Here is a 21,042-nt window from a genome sequence, read left to right as displayed (position 1 = left end):
TAGTAACAAACTCTAAAAGGTCCAGTATTCAATTGCTCAACTTTTCCGTCAAAAAATCTATCGTCACCCAAACAACCTGGTCCCATAGTTAGGAAAAAACTAAAAAGAAATTGCATGGTTTGCCCTTCAAATGGATTGATATTTATTTTTTGCCCTTCAAATGAGCTGATCTTTAAATTTTTGCCCTTCAAATGAGCTGATCTTTAAATTTTGCCCTTTAAAATTGAACTTATGCCTAGCGCAGAATAAATTTTTTCAGGAGAAATAGTTTTTTAACCCTTTATATATATATATTTTTTAATTTTATAACCTTTTTCCAAGAGATCTAAAAAATAACACATAAGAGATTTGAAAAGATCAATTTTTTTAAGTATTCAAATTGTAAAAGGGTAAGAGATCAATTTTTTTACTTTTTAATGGGTGTTTTGTAAGCAGGATAAGGTGGGATATCTCTGAATTAAGTTTGGGTGAAATTTATTCCTTGTTTGATTGAAGATATAAAATTAAAAATTTATCCAAATTTAGTCTTGGATATCCCAGCTTATACACAGAACTATAATCCGAAGATAACTTAGTCTGCTTACCAAACGACCTCTAAGAGCGTGGGGTATAACTTGTATTGCTAATTATTTGCATTGAGGGGGCAAACTTAAAGACAAACACAATCTAGGGAGCAAAAGTGCAAAAACTAACCATAGTTAATATCTAAGCAAGCGTTACAAACCAAAGCCAATTTGCTTCCTCACATTACACAGATGAAAAAAGGAGACAAGCACGTTCTCTGCAGTAGCTATAGAAAGCAACAAATCAAGCCATTTATTTAGCTGTTTTTTAGATAACTCTTTATAACCCCGTTTTATTTTTCTCTCTCTCTTACAACAACACACTCACAAAACAAAAAAAGAAAACAAATTATTAAGCTTGTGACTCCTGTTGTTGCAGTAGTAATAATAGTAGTACTACTATAGTTGTCATTTATTTTTCTTGAAGTACTATACTTAACCTTTTTTTTTTGTTCTTTCTTTTTAAGGGTTATATATGTGTGTTATAAGGGGGTTGTTTCATTTGTTTTGAAGAACAAATGTGGTGAATTTTAGCTAAGTTTGGGATGTTTATTTGATTTTGAATTCTTGGTCTCATTTTGTTCTTGGAATTAAAGAGCTTTTTTTGTTGATTGAAATCATGGCGAATAATAAAGGTTTGATTTTTATGTTGTTGTTTGAATTGTAAATTCAAGAATTCTTGTTTTTTAATGTTGGGTTTTGTTTAAAATGTTGATTTTTTTTTTTTTTTGTGTGTGTGGAAAAATTTCAGGTAAAGATGATCTGTACCATGAGTTATGGAAGTTGTGTGCAGGTCCATTAGTTGATGTTCCAAAAGTTAATGAAAGAGTTTATTATTTTCCACAAGGTCACATGGAGCAAGTAAGTATTTTTTTTTTTTTCTGTTTTGGGTGTTCTGGTTGATTCAAAGCTAAGTTCTTGGTTGGGAGTTATGGAGTTATTTTTTTGAGTCAATTATTGGATTTTCTCTTTCTGAGTGTGTTTTTTTTTTTTTTTTTTCTTGTCTTGGTTATTTTACTATTTTTGGGGATTGTAAAATTTGTGTCTTTTTCTTTTTTTGTCTCACTTTTTTTTGGTTTGTGGATAGTTGGAAGCATCAATAAACCAAGAAATGAATCTGAGAGTTCCATCATTCAATCTCAAACCAAAGATCCTTTGTAGTGTTATTAACATTCAGCTTCTGGTATGTTTACTATTTTTGTTTCCTTTGATATCAGTAAATTTTACTTAAATTGTATTCATGCTTGTTAGTTTTTACATACAAACAGTGATGTATTAATTGTTGTTTTCAAACAATTTTGTCTTTGTAAATGTAAAAATTTTGATGAGTGAAGAATTGTTGTAGGCTGAGCAAGATACTGATGAGGTATATGCACAGATCACTTTGATGCCAGAGGCACCAGATGTAAGAAGTTAAAAAGAACCTCTTTACTTGGAAATTTATGTTGTAGTATTCTATTTTCTTGTTTCTATATACATTTTATTGATCAATTTGGTTGTAATTGCTCATCTAATTTAGGAAGCCGAGCCAAACAGTCCGGATCCATCGCTGCCCGAGCCTGCAAGGCCTAGAGTTCAATCCTTCTGCAAGGTTTTGACCGCCTCTGATACGAGCACTCATGGTGGATTTTCTGTTCTGAGGAAACATGCTAATGAATGTCTTCCTCCCCTGGTAATATATATGAGCCTGATCCTTTTGTATTGGCTATGATTTTTTTGCAATTTTGACAATTTAATGAATTAGCTCTCTTGGTTGGTATGTTTTGTTAGGACATGAACCAGCAGACTCCGACACAGGAATTGATTGCGAATGACCTTCATGGGATCGAGTGGCACTTTAAACATATATTTAGAGGTGATCCCTTTGTTTGTAGTGGATAATTGAAGATATCTCTGAAGCTTTATTATGTAATTATGAAGGTTAAAACTCATTCTTCATTGTTGTAATTAACAGGTCAACCTCGGAGGCATTTACTTACCACAGGATGGAGTACCTTTGTTTCTTCGAAGAGATTAGTTGCTGGTGATTCTTTTGTATTTTTGAGGTATCCCTCTCTCTGGCCTTGGTTTCTCGTATGAGTATGATAATTCGATTGCATTAATTTCCATGACTATTGCATGACGTATCTCTCTGGAACAGTTAGTGTTGCCGTGTTGGTTTGTCTAATAATTATATTATGTGGATTTTTTGGCTTTAGGGGTGAGAACGGAGAACTACGAGTCGGTGTCAAACGGCTCGGTCGCCAGCAGAGCTCAATGCCATCGTCCGTGATATCAAGCCAGAGCATGCACCTAGGAGTTTTAGCTACAGCATCTCATGCCGTTACAACCCAGACCATGTTTGTTGTTTACTACAAACCGAGGTTTGTTGCATACGTTTCTTTTCAATTACCATTCTTCTGCAAATCAGAGATCACGAGAACATACTAAAATTTTCATATGGTCGTTCAATTTTCTGCTTCAGAACCAGTCAGTTCATTGTAGGCCTCAACAAATACTTAGAGGCTGTTAAACATGGATATTCAGTTGGCATGCGATTTAAGATGCGGTTTGAAGGGGAAGAGAATCCCGAGAGAAGGTAGTTTGATATCTATCAAAAATCTAGAAGTCTTCGAATTAGTATATGTTTATTTGCAAATTTCTTATTACTGATCTGTATTTGGTTTTCCTTGTGTTATTCCCGTCTTATTTCTCAGATTTACAGGCACGATAGTTGGGGTTGATGATCTTTCCTCACAGTGGAAAGATTCTACATGGCGATCGTTGAAGGTTGATAAAGTTGATATCCTTGGTTGAGTATATATATTCAGCAATATTCTTTATGTTCAGGTTGTAATCACCATTATCTCCGTTCATTCCAGGTTCAATGGGATGAGCCTGCATCCATTTCAAGGCCTGACAGAGTTTCTCCTTGGGAAATAGAACCTTTTGTGGCTTCCGTTCCAAATCCCCTTGTCCAGTCAATGGCAGGGAAGAACAAAAGGCATCGGCCACATAGTGAAATCAAAATCTCAGGTCTGAATGAAATTCTCTACAGCATAGTGTTTTTCTTGTGTCGGTTGTTGATATTTAATTTCCATTTTCATTTTCTTAATTATTTTACCTTTTTTTCTTGCTAGAACCTGCATCCTCAATTGCGTCAGCAGTTTGGAATCCTTCCCCTGACTCGACTCAATTTAATACCACCACATTAATGTCCCATACAGAGGGAGGTTGGCCGCTTACTCATTTAAATACTTCTTCAACTATGTTTGCGGATGAGACAGAAGACAGTAAAAGTGCCTCAGCTTGGTCTGGTTTTCCAAGTGTTTTGACCCCGCAATTCGGGACTAATCAGCCGATTCTTAGTCCTGCTGATGAGAGAAAATGTGATACCATAACCACCTGTAGATTATTTGGTATTGACTTGAAAAGTACCACAATCAGCACTACTGAGGCACCACCAAACACGGTGCCAGCTGGCGATTCAGATCAAAATTCGGACCTTTCAGTAGACTTAAAAGATCAAACGCAAGGCCAGTTGCAGTTACCCCTAAAGGAGATTCAAAGCAAGCAAAGTTGTTCCACCAGGAGTCGCACCAAGGTATTAAATCTAAAGCCAGAAAATTGCTTTTTGTACAAATTTATTATTGCCTTAACATTTTTTCGTGTGTGGAATTCCCCGAGAAGGTTCAAATGCAAGGGGTAGCTGTAGGTCGTGCAGTGGATTTAACTGCATTGAAAGGATATGATGAGCTTATAAAGGAACTCGAGGAGATGTTTGAAATCCAAGGTGAACTTCACTCACGAAATAAATGGGAGATCGTGTTTACAGATGATGAAGGGGATATGATGCTTATGGGCGATTATCCATGGCTGTAAGTTATCTTTTCCCTTAACAATTCAAATTTGAAATATATAACAACTGTATTAATACGTGGCTCGATTACTTAATTGCAGCGACTTTTGCAATGTGGTGAGGAGGATTTTCATTTGTTCAAGTCAAGATATGAAAAAATTGACCCTGTCACGCACAGACAGTTAAGAGACTGCTTTCAAATGAATAGGCGGTTGAATCATTTTGTCATCTCGTCGACTTCATTCTCCAAATATAACAGGAAAGAAAGAAGCTAGTTTTCATTCTTTTTCATGTTAGGCTGTTGGAAGGAGGGTTGTAGCTTCAAGGAGATTCTAGTCTACTTCATGCTCGGTTTTGAGAGCACTTAAGTAATTAACGGGTTGTATTAGCATCAAACTAGTATAGGAATAGTATTAGTTGTGAATAGTTAATTGTGTTTCTAATGGGGAGTCTGGTGGTTTGTGTAGTGTTCTATTCGTGTTATCTGTAAATATTTATGTGCCATTGCAATATTCGGGAACTTTGCATCTGGAAATACAATGCATCGCCGTGTTAATGTGCTTCTACTTAATGAAATGACATGGTGAAAATTGCTCGATGCTTGCCCTTTCTGTATGACTCTCGAGATGCTCAATAACAACTTCTAGATTGCAGTCGTCTTGTATCGATAAATTTTTGCCTAGTACTATATATATGGACTCATATGGCACAATCATGCAACACTTTGTAAGTTTTTGCTATTGCTAAACAAAAATTCATCGACATGTCACTTTTATTTGTTTGTTCTAATTCGACGTTAAATTAAGTGTATTTAGAAATTAAGTTGTTAGATGTCACTTTTATTTCCCTTTTTATGTCTTTTAACAATCCATGAGTTTTAATCAAGCTGTAGAAGCAAAAGATCTAAACAAATAGAGGATTTATCTTTTGAGGCAGCGTAGAGCTATTTTCTTTTTTCACTTCATCAGAAAGCATTCACAACCACAGATTTAGTATTCAATCTTAAATGAAGTGGTAACTAAAAATTCAGTTGGTTAGGTTATATACATGCGTTTAAAGGTGCCTTGCAAATTCAAACTTTACCTTGCGATTTTTTTTCTAAATTTTTGATTGAGCGGGGTTCGAACCCAGAATCAAAAGGTTTTGAAAGGCCAAAAATTAAAGACCACCAATTTGAGGGCCAAAAATTAAAGTCCATCCCCGATAACGACAGTTGTGCAAATTGCCTATCGTTCCCCAAAAATTAAAGGGCAATTCGTTCCCTTCAAAGGGTCTTTAAAGAACCTTTCAATTGCAAAACGCTTAAATTTTGCTCTTTTTTTGGGGTGGTCTTTAAATTTTGCCCTTCATATTTGAAATGTTTAAATTTTGCCCTTCGGCTAACACCCATAGATTCCGGTTCGAACCCCGCGCAGTCAAAATTTTAAAAAAAAAAAAAAATTAAGGCGTTTAATTTCATTATCTTTAACGACATACACTTGTTAAGGAATTACACATATTTATACGGGACTATGATACTCGTGCCTTTATGGGCGGAACTTGGCATAAATATAATGTCCCAAGATAACTTTGATAATTCCTTCACCAAAAAAGTTATGCGGGATGGCATACTTTTTTAAACAACTTTTATACGGGGCCGACGCTAACTTTGTGCGTTTAATTATCGGGGTTATCGGGACCGCAGATACTTATACAGAAATCCGCCCATAAAGCATAAAGATATCGGTCCGCATAACTTTGATAATTCCTTCACAAAGTTATCTTAGGCGGGCATACTTTTAATGGGCAAACTTTTATTTGGACCGCATAACTTTGTGAAGGAATTATCAAAGTTATCTCGGGGCCGGATACTATCTTACGCCAATCGCTTATTAAGGCATAAGTATCCGGTCCGTATAACTTTAGTAATTCAAAAAGTATCTTAGAGATAAATAAATTTAAACTTGCTGCGAATTTTTTTTTTAAAATTTTGATCGCGCGTGGTTCGAACCGGAACCTATGGGTGTTAAGAAAGCAAATTTTAAAGATTTCAAATATGAGGGGCAAAATTTAAAGACCACCCCAAACGAAGGGCACTCCGCGCAAAAAAATGAAAATTAAAGACCAGCCTATTTGAAGGGAAAACCGCGCAATTTCTTCCCATGCAACACCTAAGTTCTTTTTGAAACTCTGGGCCTCGCTCAAAGGATGGCATGGGACAAAAAGGTTACCGGGCCTAACTTACAGGATTGTGAATGATATATACAGGGGGCTTTATTGAATTGCTTGGTCTTCTTCTTAGTGAGGAAGAATGTCCATAGTCGTGGCCTCGTAGGTGGCCACATGAATGTCTTATATGAAAAATGGAAGATAAAAAAGACTTGATAAATAGGAATTATACCACGATAGTACACTCCACATCTATTGATTTAAAATCTAGAATCTGTTTTTAGCATATGGTTTTGTTTTAAAGAGTGATTTGATCCAAATAATTTCTCCGAATGCTTAAATCTTTTACATAAACTATACTTTTATAGTCATTACTTCATAATAAGGATCTAAAATACTATGTACCCTTAAGTTTTGGACTTTGGGCTACATATATGAGCACCATATGTTTATAAATTATGACATAGGACACTTCTTTTCATTTGGGACAATATGCGAAGAGCATCACTTGAACCCTAGTTTCACAAGTCAGATTCAGTTTATGTTATTCATTTCAAACTATAAAATTCTCGGTCTCTCAATTTGTGTAGGGGTTTGCAATATGAGGTTTAAAATACCTAATTTTCAGTGCGAATTCGTGCATAAATTTTTCAATATTAAAAATGACATTACATACTTGAAAAGTACTACGTATAATCGACATAGTTAATAATTCAAAATACTTTAAAAAAAAAAGTTTGAAAAAGTTTCAATAAAAAATAAATTATTAACTTCCCAAATAGTAATACCTTCACCTGAAGTGGGACAGAATGAGTGATATATCTTAGCCCAATTAACTTAGCCCTCACATTTTACTCTTAAAATTTCCTCTCTATTTCCTATAAATTCCAATACTTTCCTTTTTGTTCCTTCCACAACTTCTATTTTTCTTTTGCTTCCTTTTCCATTTATTAGTCTCCATCTCACGAACTTATTATCCTCTCAGTAACAATGATTTCATAAGATTCATTTTGTGTCATACATATAATAAAAGTCAAGAATCTCCAACTTTACTCTCAATGCCAAATCTGTCAATCTTCGTAGCAAGTCCATGTTATGTTACTCCCTCCATCTCAATTTATGTGACACTTTTTGCTTTTCGAGAGTGAATTTCACTAAACTTTGAAGCTAAATTGGATTAGATTAACTTAATATTTTAACATTAAAATTTATATATTTGAAAACTTCATGAAAAATACTACAAATTGCAACTTTTCTCGTATCATTTTGGTGAAAAAATACGTCTTAAAATGATGGAGTATTATTCACGCTTCTTTTTCATCTGTTCCAACATCACTTCCTCCGTCGCTCCAGCTTTAGAATTTTCAGCAAGTTGATGAAGAAAGCCTATATATACCCACAATTTAAAGAATGTTTTCTTGTTTGAGTTAGAACTAATTAACTGGGTGTTTTAAAGCTTTGTTGGATTAAATGGAAGATATCAAAAAGCTTTGTGGTGACCCGTGAGTAAACTTGAGATTTTCTTTTCTTACCCTTAACTTAAAGCCAAGTTTATATTAAACTCCAATTATTACTTGATAGTTTGTATGTCTTAATTCTTTAATGACCTGCAAGGTTCTCCTAACACCATTAAAATATAAAATGCCCAAATATTTAGTCTTCTAAATTTTAGACTTGTTAATAGTACTTCCATTTTACCTGACGTGCAAGGTTCTCCTAACGCCATTAACATATAAAATGACCAAATATTTAGTCTTCTAAATTTTAGACTTGTTAATAGTACTTCCATTTTACGCGACGTGTAAGGTTCTCCTAACACCATCAACATATAAAATGACCAAATATTTAGTCTTCTATTTCTAGCTAAAAGGTTTAATTTGCATAAAACAGAACGAATTAAATGAATTCGACAATCACCATATGACGTGTACTTCTTAAATCACCATATGATGGAGGAGAAGACGGGGGAGGGAGGGGCGAGGGGTGTGAAATCAGTTTTTTATTAAAATTAAAATTTATTTTTACTTTAATTTTGACCTTACTCTCCTATTATTTAATCATACATTTTGTTTGTGCCACATCAGCTCTGGTATTAAAATTCACTTTTAAGATTGTCAGGTGATAATAGGTCGCCTTAATAGTTTAAGTAAGATATGGAGATTTCGGGTATAGTTTAGGGTCAATCTATGTCTTTTGCCTATTTAAAAACAATTTAACTTTAAAATTTCTTTTACCCTTAATGAAATGATTTATAGTCACACAAATATTTAAAACTTGTTTTGAACCATAATTTCAAAGGAGTATCCTTCTTTCTTAAATTTCGTGTCAACTCAAATAGTATCACGGAGGGAGTAATTCTTTCCTTCAATTTTGGCTTCAAATACTCTTTTTATTTTTCTTAATTAAAGTCAACTAAATTATTGTCCAAAGCACTTACTACAATAAAGTATTTTGAACCCTTTGCTATAAATAGCAGTGCTTCTTATCAAAATATATCATTCCCATCTTCTCTGATAACACACTTTAGGCAGAAATGGAAACCACAGCCGTTAACGATGGTCTTCACTCCTTCAAAGTGAATCCTTTACAGCTTATCGTTAACCGTGCATATGCACTTATTTACCTTTTTGCCATCCTAGCTCTTTTCTATAACCACACACTCAACTTATTAAATTCCACTTCATTTATCACTTTCACCATATCAATTTCCATTTTAATTTCAGATATAATTCTAGCCTTCATGTGGTCAACGACTCAAGCATTTCGTATGCGCCCACTAACACGCAAAGAATGTCCCGAAAAAATAAAAAACTTTAGTAACAATAATTTTCCACCACTCGACATATTTATTTGCACGGCGGATCCTTATAAGGAACCGCCTTTAAACGTCGTTAACACGGTGTTATCTGTTATGGCGTACGATTATTGCCCGATCGAGATGAAATTTCAGTTTATGTATCGGATGATGGAGGTTCAGACTTACAAATTTGTTAGTCCTTCAATTTACACAAGTATAAACCACAATAATTAGTTGCTAATTTAATGGAGATAATAAAAATAAATGACACGAGGATTTTTATTGGTTGAACCAATGTGGTATTAATCCAGTTCTAATTGGGAGGTTATCTCTTTAAGCTCTTTGTAGTTTGAGTTGAGAAAATTACAGCCTGTGGTTTTCCTCGTTCACCACCCTTTTACAAGTTTTGGTTTTCAGCTCTGTTTCAATCAAGGGTTGGTTTTGACATCAGAACAACGCACAAAGTTGGTTTTTCATATTCACCAACAACGACTCTTTGGTTTTCACTCACTCACCAAAGAAACGAACAATAACACAACCTTCAATACAAAGTCTCACCAACTATACTATAGTTTCTCCTTTTTTTGTTTACACAGAAGTAGATTACAATGCTTATGAAAAGTGAGCAAAGAACTTTGTGGTCGCGTGAATTAAATTTTGCACTTGCTTTGTCTTTTATACTTGGTCTTGAATAGTCTAGCCGTTGAACTGTCCTCTAATTTTGGAAAAGAATTTCCTTTGCGTTGACTTGATGTGTGACTTGATTCATGCTTCCGATTCATTATTGGTAAGGAAAGAAATCCTCATTCCAAAAAGACTTTTCCTTTGTAGTAAAATGTTAATGCTCCATCAATCTAGTAAGTGCTCCCAATTTCAATTCTTCTACGTGAGGTCCAATCTACATCCTTTATATTTACTTTCTTGATGGCCTCTTTGCTTGAACTTCTATTCCATTTAAGTATTAATTCAATCAAACGTCTTCCTTCCAAATATAAAAATCAATCATCACAACTTCCTTTAAGTCAATATATGAAGATCTCTTATATTATGAAATGAATATTTACCATCCTTGGCTGATGCAATAATATTCCTTTCCATTTGTGCCAATCTTCTGCATAATAATTTATTCCATAAGTGCTTTCCTTCCATGCATAGATCTTGGAAGTATAATTTATTTTCATAAAGAAACTTGTAGCAATTTACCAAATAATCTGAATAGTCTTTCCTTAATATCGTAGTAAAATCCATCCACCCTCTTTCCAAGCTTGCGGTAGATATATTCAAATTTGAATATCTTCTTCCCCAAATAACTAATATTCTTCCCATTAGTTTCTCTGCACTCTTCTTCTGATTTTTACAAATATGAGCTTTTATTTAGGCAACCCAAGAGAATTTCAAGATTCTCTTCATTCAACGTGGATCTTGATTAGAATGTAATCACATTCGGCTTCTTGAATTTGGACTTTAATCACTATGAATATGGACTCCTTGTAAACTTGAGACTTCTTGTATATCTTGATACTACATACATTTTGGATCTTCCTTAAGTACCAAATCAATCTTGATCTTTCCTTTTGTAGAATATTTTCCTTCCATATAGGATCGCAATAAATATTCTTCCCATAATTCTCGCACCTTGGTTTGAGTAAGCCTTTCTTCCATAATTCCATCTTGTAATATCTTCTTTTCCATATTTGCTTGTATCTTCACGGGATCCGTCTTCATCAAACAAGCCTATACCAAAAATAAATTTACCACAAGTAAATGTTCTTTTATTAAAACTTATGTTGGTTTGTTATCATCAAAATTAATAGGTGAAACCTTGGACCTAACACGAGAAAATTTCGGTTTATGTATCGGATGATGGAGGTTCAGAACTTACACTATTTGCTTTTATAGAAGCTGCAAAATTTGCTGTGCATTGGTTGCCTTTTTGTAGGGAAAATAGGATAATTGAAAGGTGTCCAGATGCATATTTCAGTTCTAATTACATAGAAAATCCGGAGACACAGAAAATTAAGGTATGTGTTATTTTCCTTTTCAAGTTGTATTTCAGTTTTTTTTCAATCTGTTTTGCATGAGAACTGCTAAAGCTTTGGCATAGTAACAATCTCTTTCTATAAAGCGCATGGTTACGTGCTATAGCTACACTGTGTGTAGTTTTTTTTTAGTAAATATGGAACTTGAAAAATGAAGCAAACAATCTGTTGCTATAATAAATTAAACTATATTGTGTAAAATCTTTTTACTTGAGTAATTCTTCCGAAAAGGACAGACTATATAAATACTTTAATTTATACTAGCAATGTGTTTTAACTGATTATAAAAGATTATTTAGTTGATTTTCACTATTACCAAATCATGATTATCAAGCAGTTACTTGTTATTAGTTCGTTACATGAACTTATATAGTATAAAGAAAAGTGTATACTATCGGTGCAGACAAGTTAAATTCTTAAAAAAATACTCGCCTTTGGTAAAAGCTTGCAGTTGTACACATGTGGATGCATTGTTATCCTTATAGAATATTAGGCTAAGCTTCCGCAATCACTATGTTGTTTGGACTCTTGAAAATTATTACCGCACGCGTCATGAATCCTTTTAAAATGCTCTACTTTTAAGGATCTAATAGCTATCGAGTGACATTTCTAAAAAGTTAGACCAACATAGCACAAGGATAGCTTTGCATGTGCGACATGCATTTTTTTTTTTTTTTAATTTGGGATGAAAGTTGCATATGGGTGCGGTATTTCACGATTCAAGATCGGCAATCATAATATTGTCGCACCTCTTATTCGGTCAACTTATTATTTTACTCTAGTCGTAATTTGATGGTGGAAGAATGATTATATCAAAATTATTAAGAAATATACTAGTAGAAAGTAGACCAAAAATTTGAATTTGTAATCTAAAGAAAAAAATTTAAACCCTCTTTAGAATGTTCCATTACGGTGTCAAGAAGATTCAACTATATATAAAGAACGGAAAAGGCCCAAATATATCCCTGTATCATTGGGAAAGAGTCAAATATATCTCTCGTTATATTTTGGGTTCAAATATACCTCTACCGTTATACTTTGGGCATAATATACCCCTTCACCGTTAAAGTTGACCAAGGTGGACATCTAATCCTACCTACGCCCTTTTACACGTGGATTTGACATAAAGACGCCACCTCATCACCCCTAACACATTTTACTCCTCCCCTCTCTCAACACTAAAATTTCCTTCCCCTTCACGACCATTGCCACCATTACCGCCACTAATGCTGGTGTGCTGTGCAAGAATAGACTTAAAGGATCGACCGACAAATCGAGGCTAACCTGTAATGTGTCCCATTTTAACCGTTTGATGAATCAATTAAGGCAAAGTTGGATAAACCCAGAAAGATTTAACAATCTAATGCTACACTGACAGTGAAAATAATTGAATAAAATCAACACACTACACTACCCTTTGAATAAAGAATAACAGAAGATCTTATATTTAGCACACAACCAATATTGCAAATAATAAAAGACTGATTTTCTTCATACCATTTTAGCAGATGATGAATCAAATAAGGTAAAATTGGATAAACCCAAGAAAGATTTAACAATTGGATAAACCCAAGAAAGATTTAACACCACAATGTTGTACAGACACGAAAAAGAGCTGAATAAATGAAGAAATTACTCTTACCCTTTGAGAAAAATACAGAATCCCAGTAATTGAAGCAAGAACTTTTTTTTTAAGCAAATAAATTCAACCCATTGATTATAACAAGAATTTTTCCTTTTAATATTTCCCAATTTTCTTTGTGATTTAAGAATATGGGTTAGGGGTTAAGGTGGCATGCCACGTGGCATCCACCTCATCAAATGTTAGTGCCACGTAAGATTAGATGTCCACATTGGTCAACTTTAACGGTGGAGGGATATATTTGTGCTCAAAGTATAATGATAGAGGTATATTCGGACCCAAAGATAATTATAAGATATATTTGATACTTTACCAATAGTACAGGGGGCATATTTGGCCATTTGCCGTATAAAGAATAAAGTTAAAATTTTCCAAATTTACATGAGTTTATTTTCTAAACAAAGGAAATTAACTGAACTTCTTTGCCAACACTTAGGCCCCGTTTGAAACCATGTTTGAACATACAATTTGTACATTTTAAGTTGTATTTTTTCTTATAATAGACATAAAAACCCCACAAATTGTGAAAACTATCAAAACATTCTCAATTCTTATATAATCTTACCAAATGAGCAAATCATAGTTTATAACAAAATTAGTACACTACTAGAAGGCCTTTCTAAAATATGCAACATCAATTAATCAAACTTTAGTTCAATAAAAACGAAAATTTAACATGAATAGTAATGTAACTACTCTTTAATATAATCTTCCCACATAAATTAAAGGTTGGTAGACATAAATAAAGGTTGATGGAACTTAATGAGATTGGTAAATGATTGATGTAAGAATCGTTAAAAATATCTATCAAATTATAGGTGTCTTTTTTTACAAAATATAAACTTATGGAGTTAAATTTTCTATTTTAAAAAGTTGAAACCATTGTATTTAAACCCCAAATCACGCCTTTTTGGATGATTTGGGGCATGATTCCAAACGTATATATAATATATTGGTTTGAAACAATGGTTTCAAAACCATGGTTGGCCAAACGCCTACTTAGTTTCGCCCCCATGTGGTTTAACAAAGAGATAGAAAGTAATTTTTTAATTTTTTTTGGTCAAAGTGGTCATCACATAAATAATTTTAATTTGGGCATATTTTATTTTTTGTCTGTTCCTGATCATATATATACATGTGTGCAGTTGATGTATGAAAGCATGAAGACTAGGATAGAAAATGTGATGGAGAGGGGAAAGGTGGACGAAGAATATATTAGCAACGAGGAAGAGCTTCAAGCTTTTACCAAATTTTGGACTGCTGGATTTACTCGCCATAATCTTCCCTCTATTATTAGGGTTTGTCATAACAACTTTTCATTTGTCTAAAAACTCTTTTTTTATGTAATGATGATTGACCGTAACAGTGCAGTCCACGAATAATAATATCCGCTTTTGAGCCTAAGTCAGCACGATTATAAAACGCATCAGCAGCGTCTAAGGCTTCCTTCAAACATGTCTCCCATGTTTTGTTGATGTGGTTTACCTAAGTTGTCGCAGGTAGACCCCCTTATAGACTCTTAACATGTCCCTCACTGAGGTTTGCACTACTATCATCTCAAAGATATATAGAGGATTGGGCCTAAACTCAGTTTAATGTTGTAGTTCCCAGTTCCCAACACCCCAACCCCCACCCAAGGTTGCAATTATCTTCTAACAAAATGATTGGTGCAGGTTTTATATGACAAAGGCATAACAGGTCATGGCATGCCAAATCTAATTTATCTTTCAAGAGAGAAAAGCAAGAGCTCCCCTCATAATTTTAAAGCAGGTGCCCTCAAAGCTTTGGTAAGTAAAATTTCATCAAATTTATTAAGACAACCATTTATTTATATTTAAATGCTTATTTTTACTAATAGTGTAGATATTTTTTTACGAAATCAATATAGTTTGGTCAGTAACAAGAGATTATTATCACCTTTTCCACATTACACACTTGCACCTGTAATTGGCTTTTAAGTAACCTAATCTATAAAATCGTCCCATTTAGCCTCCTGAGGAGGAATTTGGTTTCAAACTCCGGTGCAACTTATATTCTCATGGTTCAAAAAGAAATGAAATTATAATTAAATTAATTACTTATTATGATTTATTTCTTCTTGTGATAGCTTCGAGTTTCGGGAATTATGACAAATGCACCTATAATATTGACACTGGATTGTGACATGTACTCTAATGATCCATCAACACCTCAATTTGAAATCTTAAAATTGGACCCTTATGGCCCCACTAGCCATAGGTTCCAGTTTCCTCAGTGTTATCATTTTCAACGACGCAGATATTTATGGTGGTGAATTTAAAGCCTTGTTTCATTCAAACCAGTATGGCATGGATGGGCTTATCTGGGCCCAATAATGACCCGAACTTTGATAATTTTCCGTCGGTCAGGCTTTTTGGGAGTCCATCGTCGTTTGAGAAGCCCGAAATTCAGAAGAACTGTTTCGGATCATCTTGTGCATACTTATGCCTTAGGCCCAAGAAATCTTACAGACAAGCCCATTATGTAGCAAGTTGCAACTATGACAAAAATAATTGGGTTCAGATAAAAGTGAGTTTTATACTGAATATTTACCCCTATCTTAATTTATTCTTGGAAGGAATTTAAGTAGGTGGACTTTCGATTCTTGGTTCGGTTATGGCTAAGTTTCGGTTTTGAAGGTGGACACGCGTCCCGATACAAATGTAATTCTTAATAACTGTTGTCGTTTTTTGATAGTTTAAATTTCGGTTCGGTTTCGGTTCGCGAATTTTTTTTTTGAAAATTTAGGCGATTGGTTTACATTAATTCATATTCTAAAAGTAACAAACATAAAACATTTCAAATTAAAATCAAAATCAAATAAAGACCACTTACCCAAAGTTAAGGTAAAATCGCGAATTGCCCCTATAATATTGACACTGGATTGTGACATGTACTTTAATGATCCATCAACACCTCAACGGGCTTTATGTTACTTCTTGGACCAAACATTATGGCCCACTTTAGCCTATGTTCAGTTTCCTCAGTGTTATCATGGGCTCAACGACGCAGATATTTATGGTGGTGAATTCAAAGCCTTGTTTCATTCAAATCCAGTGGGCATGGATGGGCTTTCTGGGCCCAATAATGTCGGAACTGGATGCTTTTTCCGTCGTCGGGCTTTTTTCGGGAGTCCATCGTCGTTTGAGAAGCCCGAAATTCAAGAACTGGTTCCGGATCATGTTGTGAATAAGCCCATACAGGCCCAAGAAATCTTACAGCAAGCCCATTATGTAGCAAGTTGCAACTATGAGAATGAAAGTAATTGGGGTTCCAAGGTGAGTTTTATACTGAATATTTACCCCTATCTTAATAAATTCTTGGTAACAGTGAATGTAGAGTATAATTGCATTAGCAACTTTTTTCGTGGCAATTGATTAAAACTTGCCACGAGATCTAATAGATATGGCAAGTTCGAACTAATTTCACAAAAGAAGTTGTTAGAGTTGAAGGTAGCATCTGCATAAGTCGGTGAATATAGAGTACAATTGAATCGACTACTTTCATGGCAATGGGTTCGAACTTGCCAATACTCTGTTTTTATATAAACATATAATTTATATAACTATTATTACTATACTCCAACATAAATTTGTCATAGTTGATTGATTCATAGATTAGAAAACATTCTTTTGTGTATGTCTCATTATTACTTATGACTGAATTAAAACCACCCCTTCTTTTTGGTGGCAATCGGTTCAAATTTGCTGATTGTAGTGCCACGAAAAAGTTGTTGGAGTTGAAAGCAACAAGAAATAACTCAGTGAAATGTGGAGCATAACTGCAGCGAAAACTTTTCGTGGCAATCAATCCAAATGTGTCATATATATTAAATCTTCTTGCCACAAATTGACATATTCAAAATTGAGAAAGTTACATATTTGGCCGCTCAGCGAAATATATTTATCTCCACTAGTCAGTATACATAGCATACCCATTTATTATGTGCACATTATTTACTGGATTTTTTTTGTTGTGGGTGTCTATTTATGTCAATTTTCCTGCAAAATTATGCAGATGGGCTTTAGGTATGGATCACTGGTGGAGGATTTACTTCACTGGTTTTAGACTTCAATGTGAGGGTTGGAAATCTGTGTTTTGCTATCCTAAAAGGCCTGCATTTTTAGGAGATGTACCTATTTCTCTCTATGATGTGGTCAGCCAAAACAAAAGGTGGTCTGTGGGCCTACTTGAAGTTGCTTTCTCAAAATATAGCCCGTTAACTTTTGGGGTTCAGTACATGGGCCTTGTTAGGGCCCATTGTTATGCTCACTATGCATTTTGGCCCATTTGGTCAATACCAATTACTCTATATGCCTTCATTCCTCAACTTAGCCTCCTCAATGGGGTTGCCATCTTTCCAAAGGTATGCACCGATTCATTTTCATCAATAACCATATGCAAGAAAAAATCATAATGAGATAAGAAATAATTGGCCTAGATAGTATTATGAGGAGGTTACACATTTTCGCCGCTCGGCCAAAATTATTCACAGTCACTAGCCAATATACATATATTATACACTCTATATACATATATATATATATATTATACATCTGCCAGCTATTTTGTTGTGCGGGCGCCATTTTAAGTTAATTTCTCTCCCAAGTTCCTTATAGATATATCTAAAAATAAATTTTTTTAATCGGATTTCAGGTTTCAAATCCATGGTTTTCTTGTACGTTTTTTTTGTTCCTCGGAGCATATGGACAAGATTGCTTCATTTTTATGTCTTTTCAAGGGACATTTAAAAGGTGGTGGAGTGACCAAAGAATGTGGATGATAAGGGGATTATCATGTTATCTATTTGGAACAATTGAGAATTTAACTAAACACTTAGGCCTATCTACACAAGGGTTCACCGTAACAAGCAAAGTAGTCGATAATGATCAAGGTAAAAGGTATCAGCAAGGAATTTTCGAATTTAGGGTTGTTTCGCCCATGTTCGTTACACTGGCAACGGCATCAATTATCAATTTAGTGGCATTTCTCAAATCAGTAGCTGAAAGTTTCAAGGGTGATCAAAATTTGGATGGTCTCTTTATCCAAATGTTTATTGCTGGTTTTGTAGTAATAAATTGCTTACCAATTTATGAAGCTATGGTTTTGAGAGGTGATAAAGGAAGAATGCCTACTAGGGTCACTATTTTCTCCACATTTCTTGCTGCTGGTCTCTGTATGGCATTTGCTTTTCTCCTAAGAAGTGTGTAATACCAAAGAAAGATTTTTTTTTTTTTTTTTTTTTTTACTTTGGGACTTTTGGTTATTTTATTCACAAGCTTCGCAATGGAGTGCAGATTGTTGTATTTATTTATATTTTGCTGTATGTGAATCGGTCCTATAATTTGGAGATTTAATGAAGTTTTTCAAATCTTGAACTTCTACTTGCCAACTAGGCCTGTGCACGAATCGGTTCGGTTCGGTTCGGTTTTGTCCATCATCGAGTTGAAATTTCGAATTTCGACTTTTTAAAATTCTCAACCAAACTGGATCCATTCTATGTTCAATTCGATTCGTTTTTCATTATTTCGGTTCAGTTACACAAATCGATTTGTGCGAAATTTAAACAAGCAACTATTTTCATTTAAGTTTTAGAGTAACCATAACAAAAAATATTGAGATCCTAAATTTATAGCCTTATAACCAAGACATTAACCAAGAAAAAAACCATAAACTTGCAAGCATAATAGCATATAAATAGCAAAACAAGAGCTTGACAACTTGTGCAAGCATACAAATCCGCCAACACCACATTACATATACCAAATTAATAATTCAAAGATCTTGCAACTCGTGCAGACAAGCATAATAACTCAATTTCCATCCTCAAAAAAAAAAAAAAAAAAAAAAAAAACAATCTAATTTGTACAAAGCTAAGATCAAAGAACAAACAAAGCCATGAGTGGAGGCAATGGCCAAAAGGCAACGATGGCTCGCAAAAAGAACGTTGAAAAGATGAAAGACCAAAATAAGTTAGCTTGAGGCCAACATGAAGGCCATAAATATCCAGTGCACGGTGTGCATGCAGACATTTGTTTGCACCACTTCTGAAGTTAAATAAATATTACTTTACTATTAAGTATTAAGCATATATATAGTTAGACTATTAGAGTATTAGTCATAGTCATATTAGTCATTAGTGGCATATAAATTTGATTTGTTTGGGTCGGTTCGGTTGATAATTGAAGCCAGCCGTATCCGAACCGTTAAACCATAATATTTTACAATTGCATTTGTAAATCGAAATCGAATTGTATTATCCAAATTGAATTATCCGAATTGTTTCGAATCGGTTTGGAAATTCGGGTTGAACCGATTTCTGCACAGGCCTATTGCCAACTTCAACTTTCACAAACTTCTTTTCCGTTCACGTCAAAGCAGAAAATTAATTTCTGACTAACTTTTTTCCGACTTCAATTTTCAAATATTCTTTTTCTTCCGCTCAAAAAGAGACTCCGAGACTCTGACTGTCCTATGTCTTATCAAAACTAAAAAAGATTATCATATGCAGGGCCGAGCTAGCGTGTAGGTTACGGGTTTGACCGAACCTAGTATCTTTGGTCCAAATTCCATATTTATTTTAAGAAATCCTTTTAATATGTACAAATTATTAATTTAGAATCCAGTAACTTAAAAGGACCAAAATCTCAAACCCATAAGCTTCAAATCCTAGCTCCATCTCTGGTCACATGGGCGGACCCAAGTTGGAGTTACGGGGTTCATCCGAATCTCCTTCGGCGGAAAATTACATTGCTTTTAATGGTTAAAATTAATAATATAAATAGTAGATGCTAAACTCCATTTTACTTCTTCGTGTATTTACTTTCTCATAATTTTGAACTCTCTTAGTAAAAAAAATCCTAGCTCCGCCACTATCTAGTCATACTTAATGTCATTCTAAGTTCTATCTATAAAACTATAATATGCAACACCTTTTTGTGCCATTTTTTTAATTGAGAAGTAAATTAAAAGCGTGAACTTGCAAAGTTCCATCTAATAATCGTAGTGCTAATGTATATAAAATCGAATGAACAGCTAGATTTATATTAAGGGTGTCAAAAAAATATAGATATATCATGACCCAAGTTTGAACACGGGATGTTGTAATTTTAACCCCTTAACCATCGTAAAGACTTCCTAAGTATGTATCAAAAGTCATTCTTTCTTTTTTAAGCACATGGTGTTGTTTTAAATATGATTCGATCCAAATAATTTCACTGTAAATCGAAGTAATGACTATAAAAAAATAGTTTGAGGAATAATGACTACAGCAAAAGTCTACCCCGCATCTACTTATTTAAAATCTAGAATCCGTTTTTTTAGCACATGGTGTTGTTTTATAAACATGAAATGATCCAAATAATTTCGCTGTAAATCTTTTACACAAACTATATTTTTATAGTCATTACTTGATAATTTTAGAAACTGACCTACTACTTACAAAAGGATCTATACCATCAATATACCCTCAAGTTATGGACTTTGGGCTGCATATCCCGCACCATATGTTTATGAGATAGAACATGTTTTCCATTTGAGACAATATCCGAAGATTGTCACTTGAAGAAAACATATTGAACCCCCATTTCATATGTCAGATTCATTTTATGTCCTGTCAAACTATAAAATTCTCGGCCTCTCAATTTTATGTGTAGCCGGTTTGAAAGACGAGGATAAAAGTATCTAATTTTCGGTGTGAATTAATGTATAGTTTTTTAACGTTTTAAAAAGTGACATTACATACTTGAAAATTTGTATAAATTGACATAGAGCCCGTTTTTGGATGGCTTTTTTTTATAAATTCTTATGTTCGTTTTTGTTTTTTGTTTGGTTACGGCCATTTTTTAAAATTATTTGTCTTAAAATAAGTTACAAAAAAATATCGTATTTCGTTTATTTTATCTAAAGAGTTTATTTTAAAAACAAATTTTTATGTTCTTAAAATAAGCCCATCCAAACAGGCTCATAGTCAATAATTCAAAATACATAAAAGGAGT

At 33.9% G+C, this 21,042-nt stretch overlaps 2 protein-coding genes across 4 annotated transcripts; both read left to right on the top strand.

Annotated features, from left to right (window-relative positions):
* Positions 1-775: 775 nt before the first annotated feature.
* LOC132030663 (auxin response factor 9-like) lies at positions 776-4,999 on the top strand. 3 transcript variants are annotated; one of them, XM_059420384.1, is made up of 15 exons: positions 777-1,198; positions 1,315-1,424; positions 1,651-1,746; positions 1,909-1,968; positions 2,083-2,235; positions 2,334-2,418; positions 2,518-2,608; positions 2,762-2,926; positions 3,028-3,141; positions 3,260-3,332; positions 3,425-3,578; positions 3,683-4,146; positions 4,233-4,420; positions 4,503-4,609; positions 4,661-4,999. In XM_059420384.1, the coding sequence occupies exons 1-14, from the start codon at positions 1,183-1,185 to the stop codon at positions 4,585-4,587; spliced, it is 1,854 nt and encodes a 617-aa protein (XP_059276367.1). In that variant the 5' UTR covers positions 777-1,182; the 3' UTR covers positions 4,588-4,609; positions 4,661-4,999. The 3 variants fall into 3 exon arrangements, with proteins under 3 accessions (XP_059276368.1, XP_059276367.1, XP_059276366.1); XM_059420385.1 differs by having other exon boundaries at positions 776-1,198; positions 1,321-1,424; positions 4,503-4,999; XM_059420383.1 differs by having other exon boundaries at positions 4,503-4,999.
* A 4,083-nt stretch (positions 5,000-9,082) lies between these two features.
* On the top strand, positions 9,083-18,275 carry LOC132031897 (cellulose synthase-like protein G3). Its single transcript, XM_059421768.1, is given in 9 exon segments — positions 9,083-9,483; positions 11,181-11,367; positions 14,173-14,325; positions 14,701-14,814; positions 15,135-15,191; positions 15,937-16,323; positions 17,063-17,095; positions 17,097-17,411; positions 17,702-18,275. Coding segments are annotated over 9 exon segments (2,202 nt in total). The 3' UTR covers positions 18,257-18,275.
* Positions 18,276-21,042: the final 2,767 nt, after the last annotated feature.

This window comes from Lycium ferocissimum, chromosome 9 (assembly GCF_029784015.1).
Source record: "Lycium ferocissimum isolate CSIRO_LF1 chromosome 9, AGI_CSIRO_Lferr_CH_V1, whole genome shotgun sequence".
Classification (NCBI taxonomy): Eukaryota; Viridiplantae; Streptophyta; class Magnoliopsida; order Solanales; family Solanaceae; genus Lycium; species Lycium ferocissimum.
The sequence above is the reverse complement of the archived record's forward strand: the minus strand, read 5'-3'. Positions and strand labels throughout refer to the sequence as shown.

Bases quoted from the DNA above. Each gene is read 5' to 3' on its own strand.
- LOC132030663 (XM_059420384.1), top strand. The intron at 2,609-2,761 runs GTATCCCTCTCT...TTTTGGCTTTAG, and splicing joins GATTCTTTTGTATTTTTGAG to GGGTGAGAACGGAGAACTAC. The intron at 3,142-3,259 runs GTAGTTTGATAT...CTTATTTCTCAG, and splicing joins GAAGAGAATCCCGAGAGAAG to ATTTACAGGCACGATAGTTG.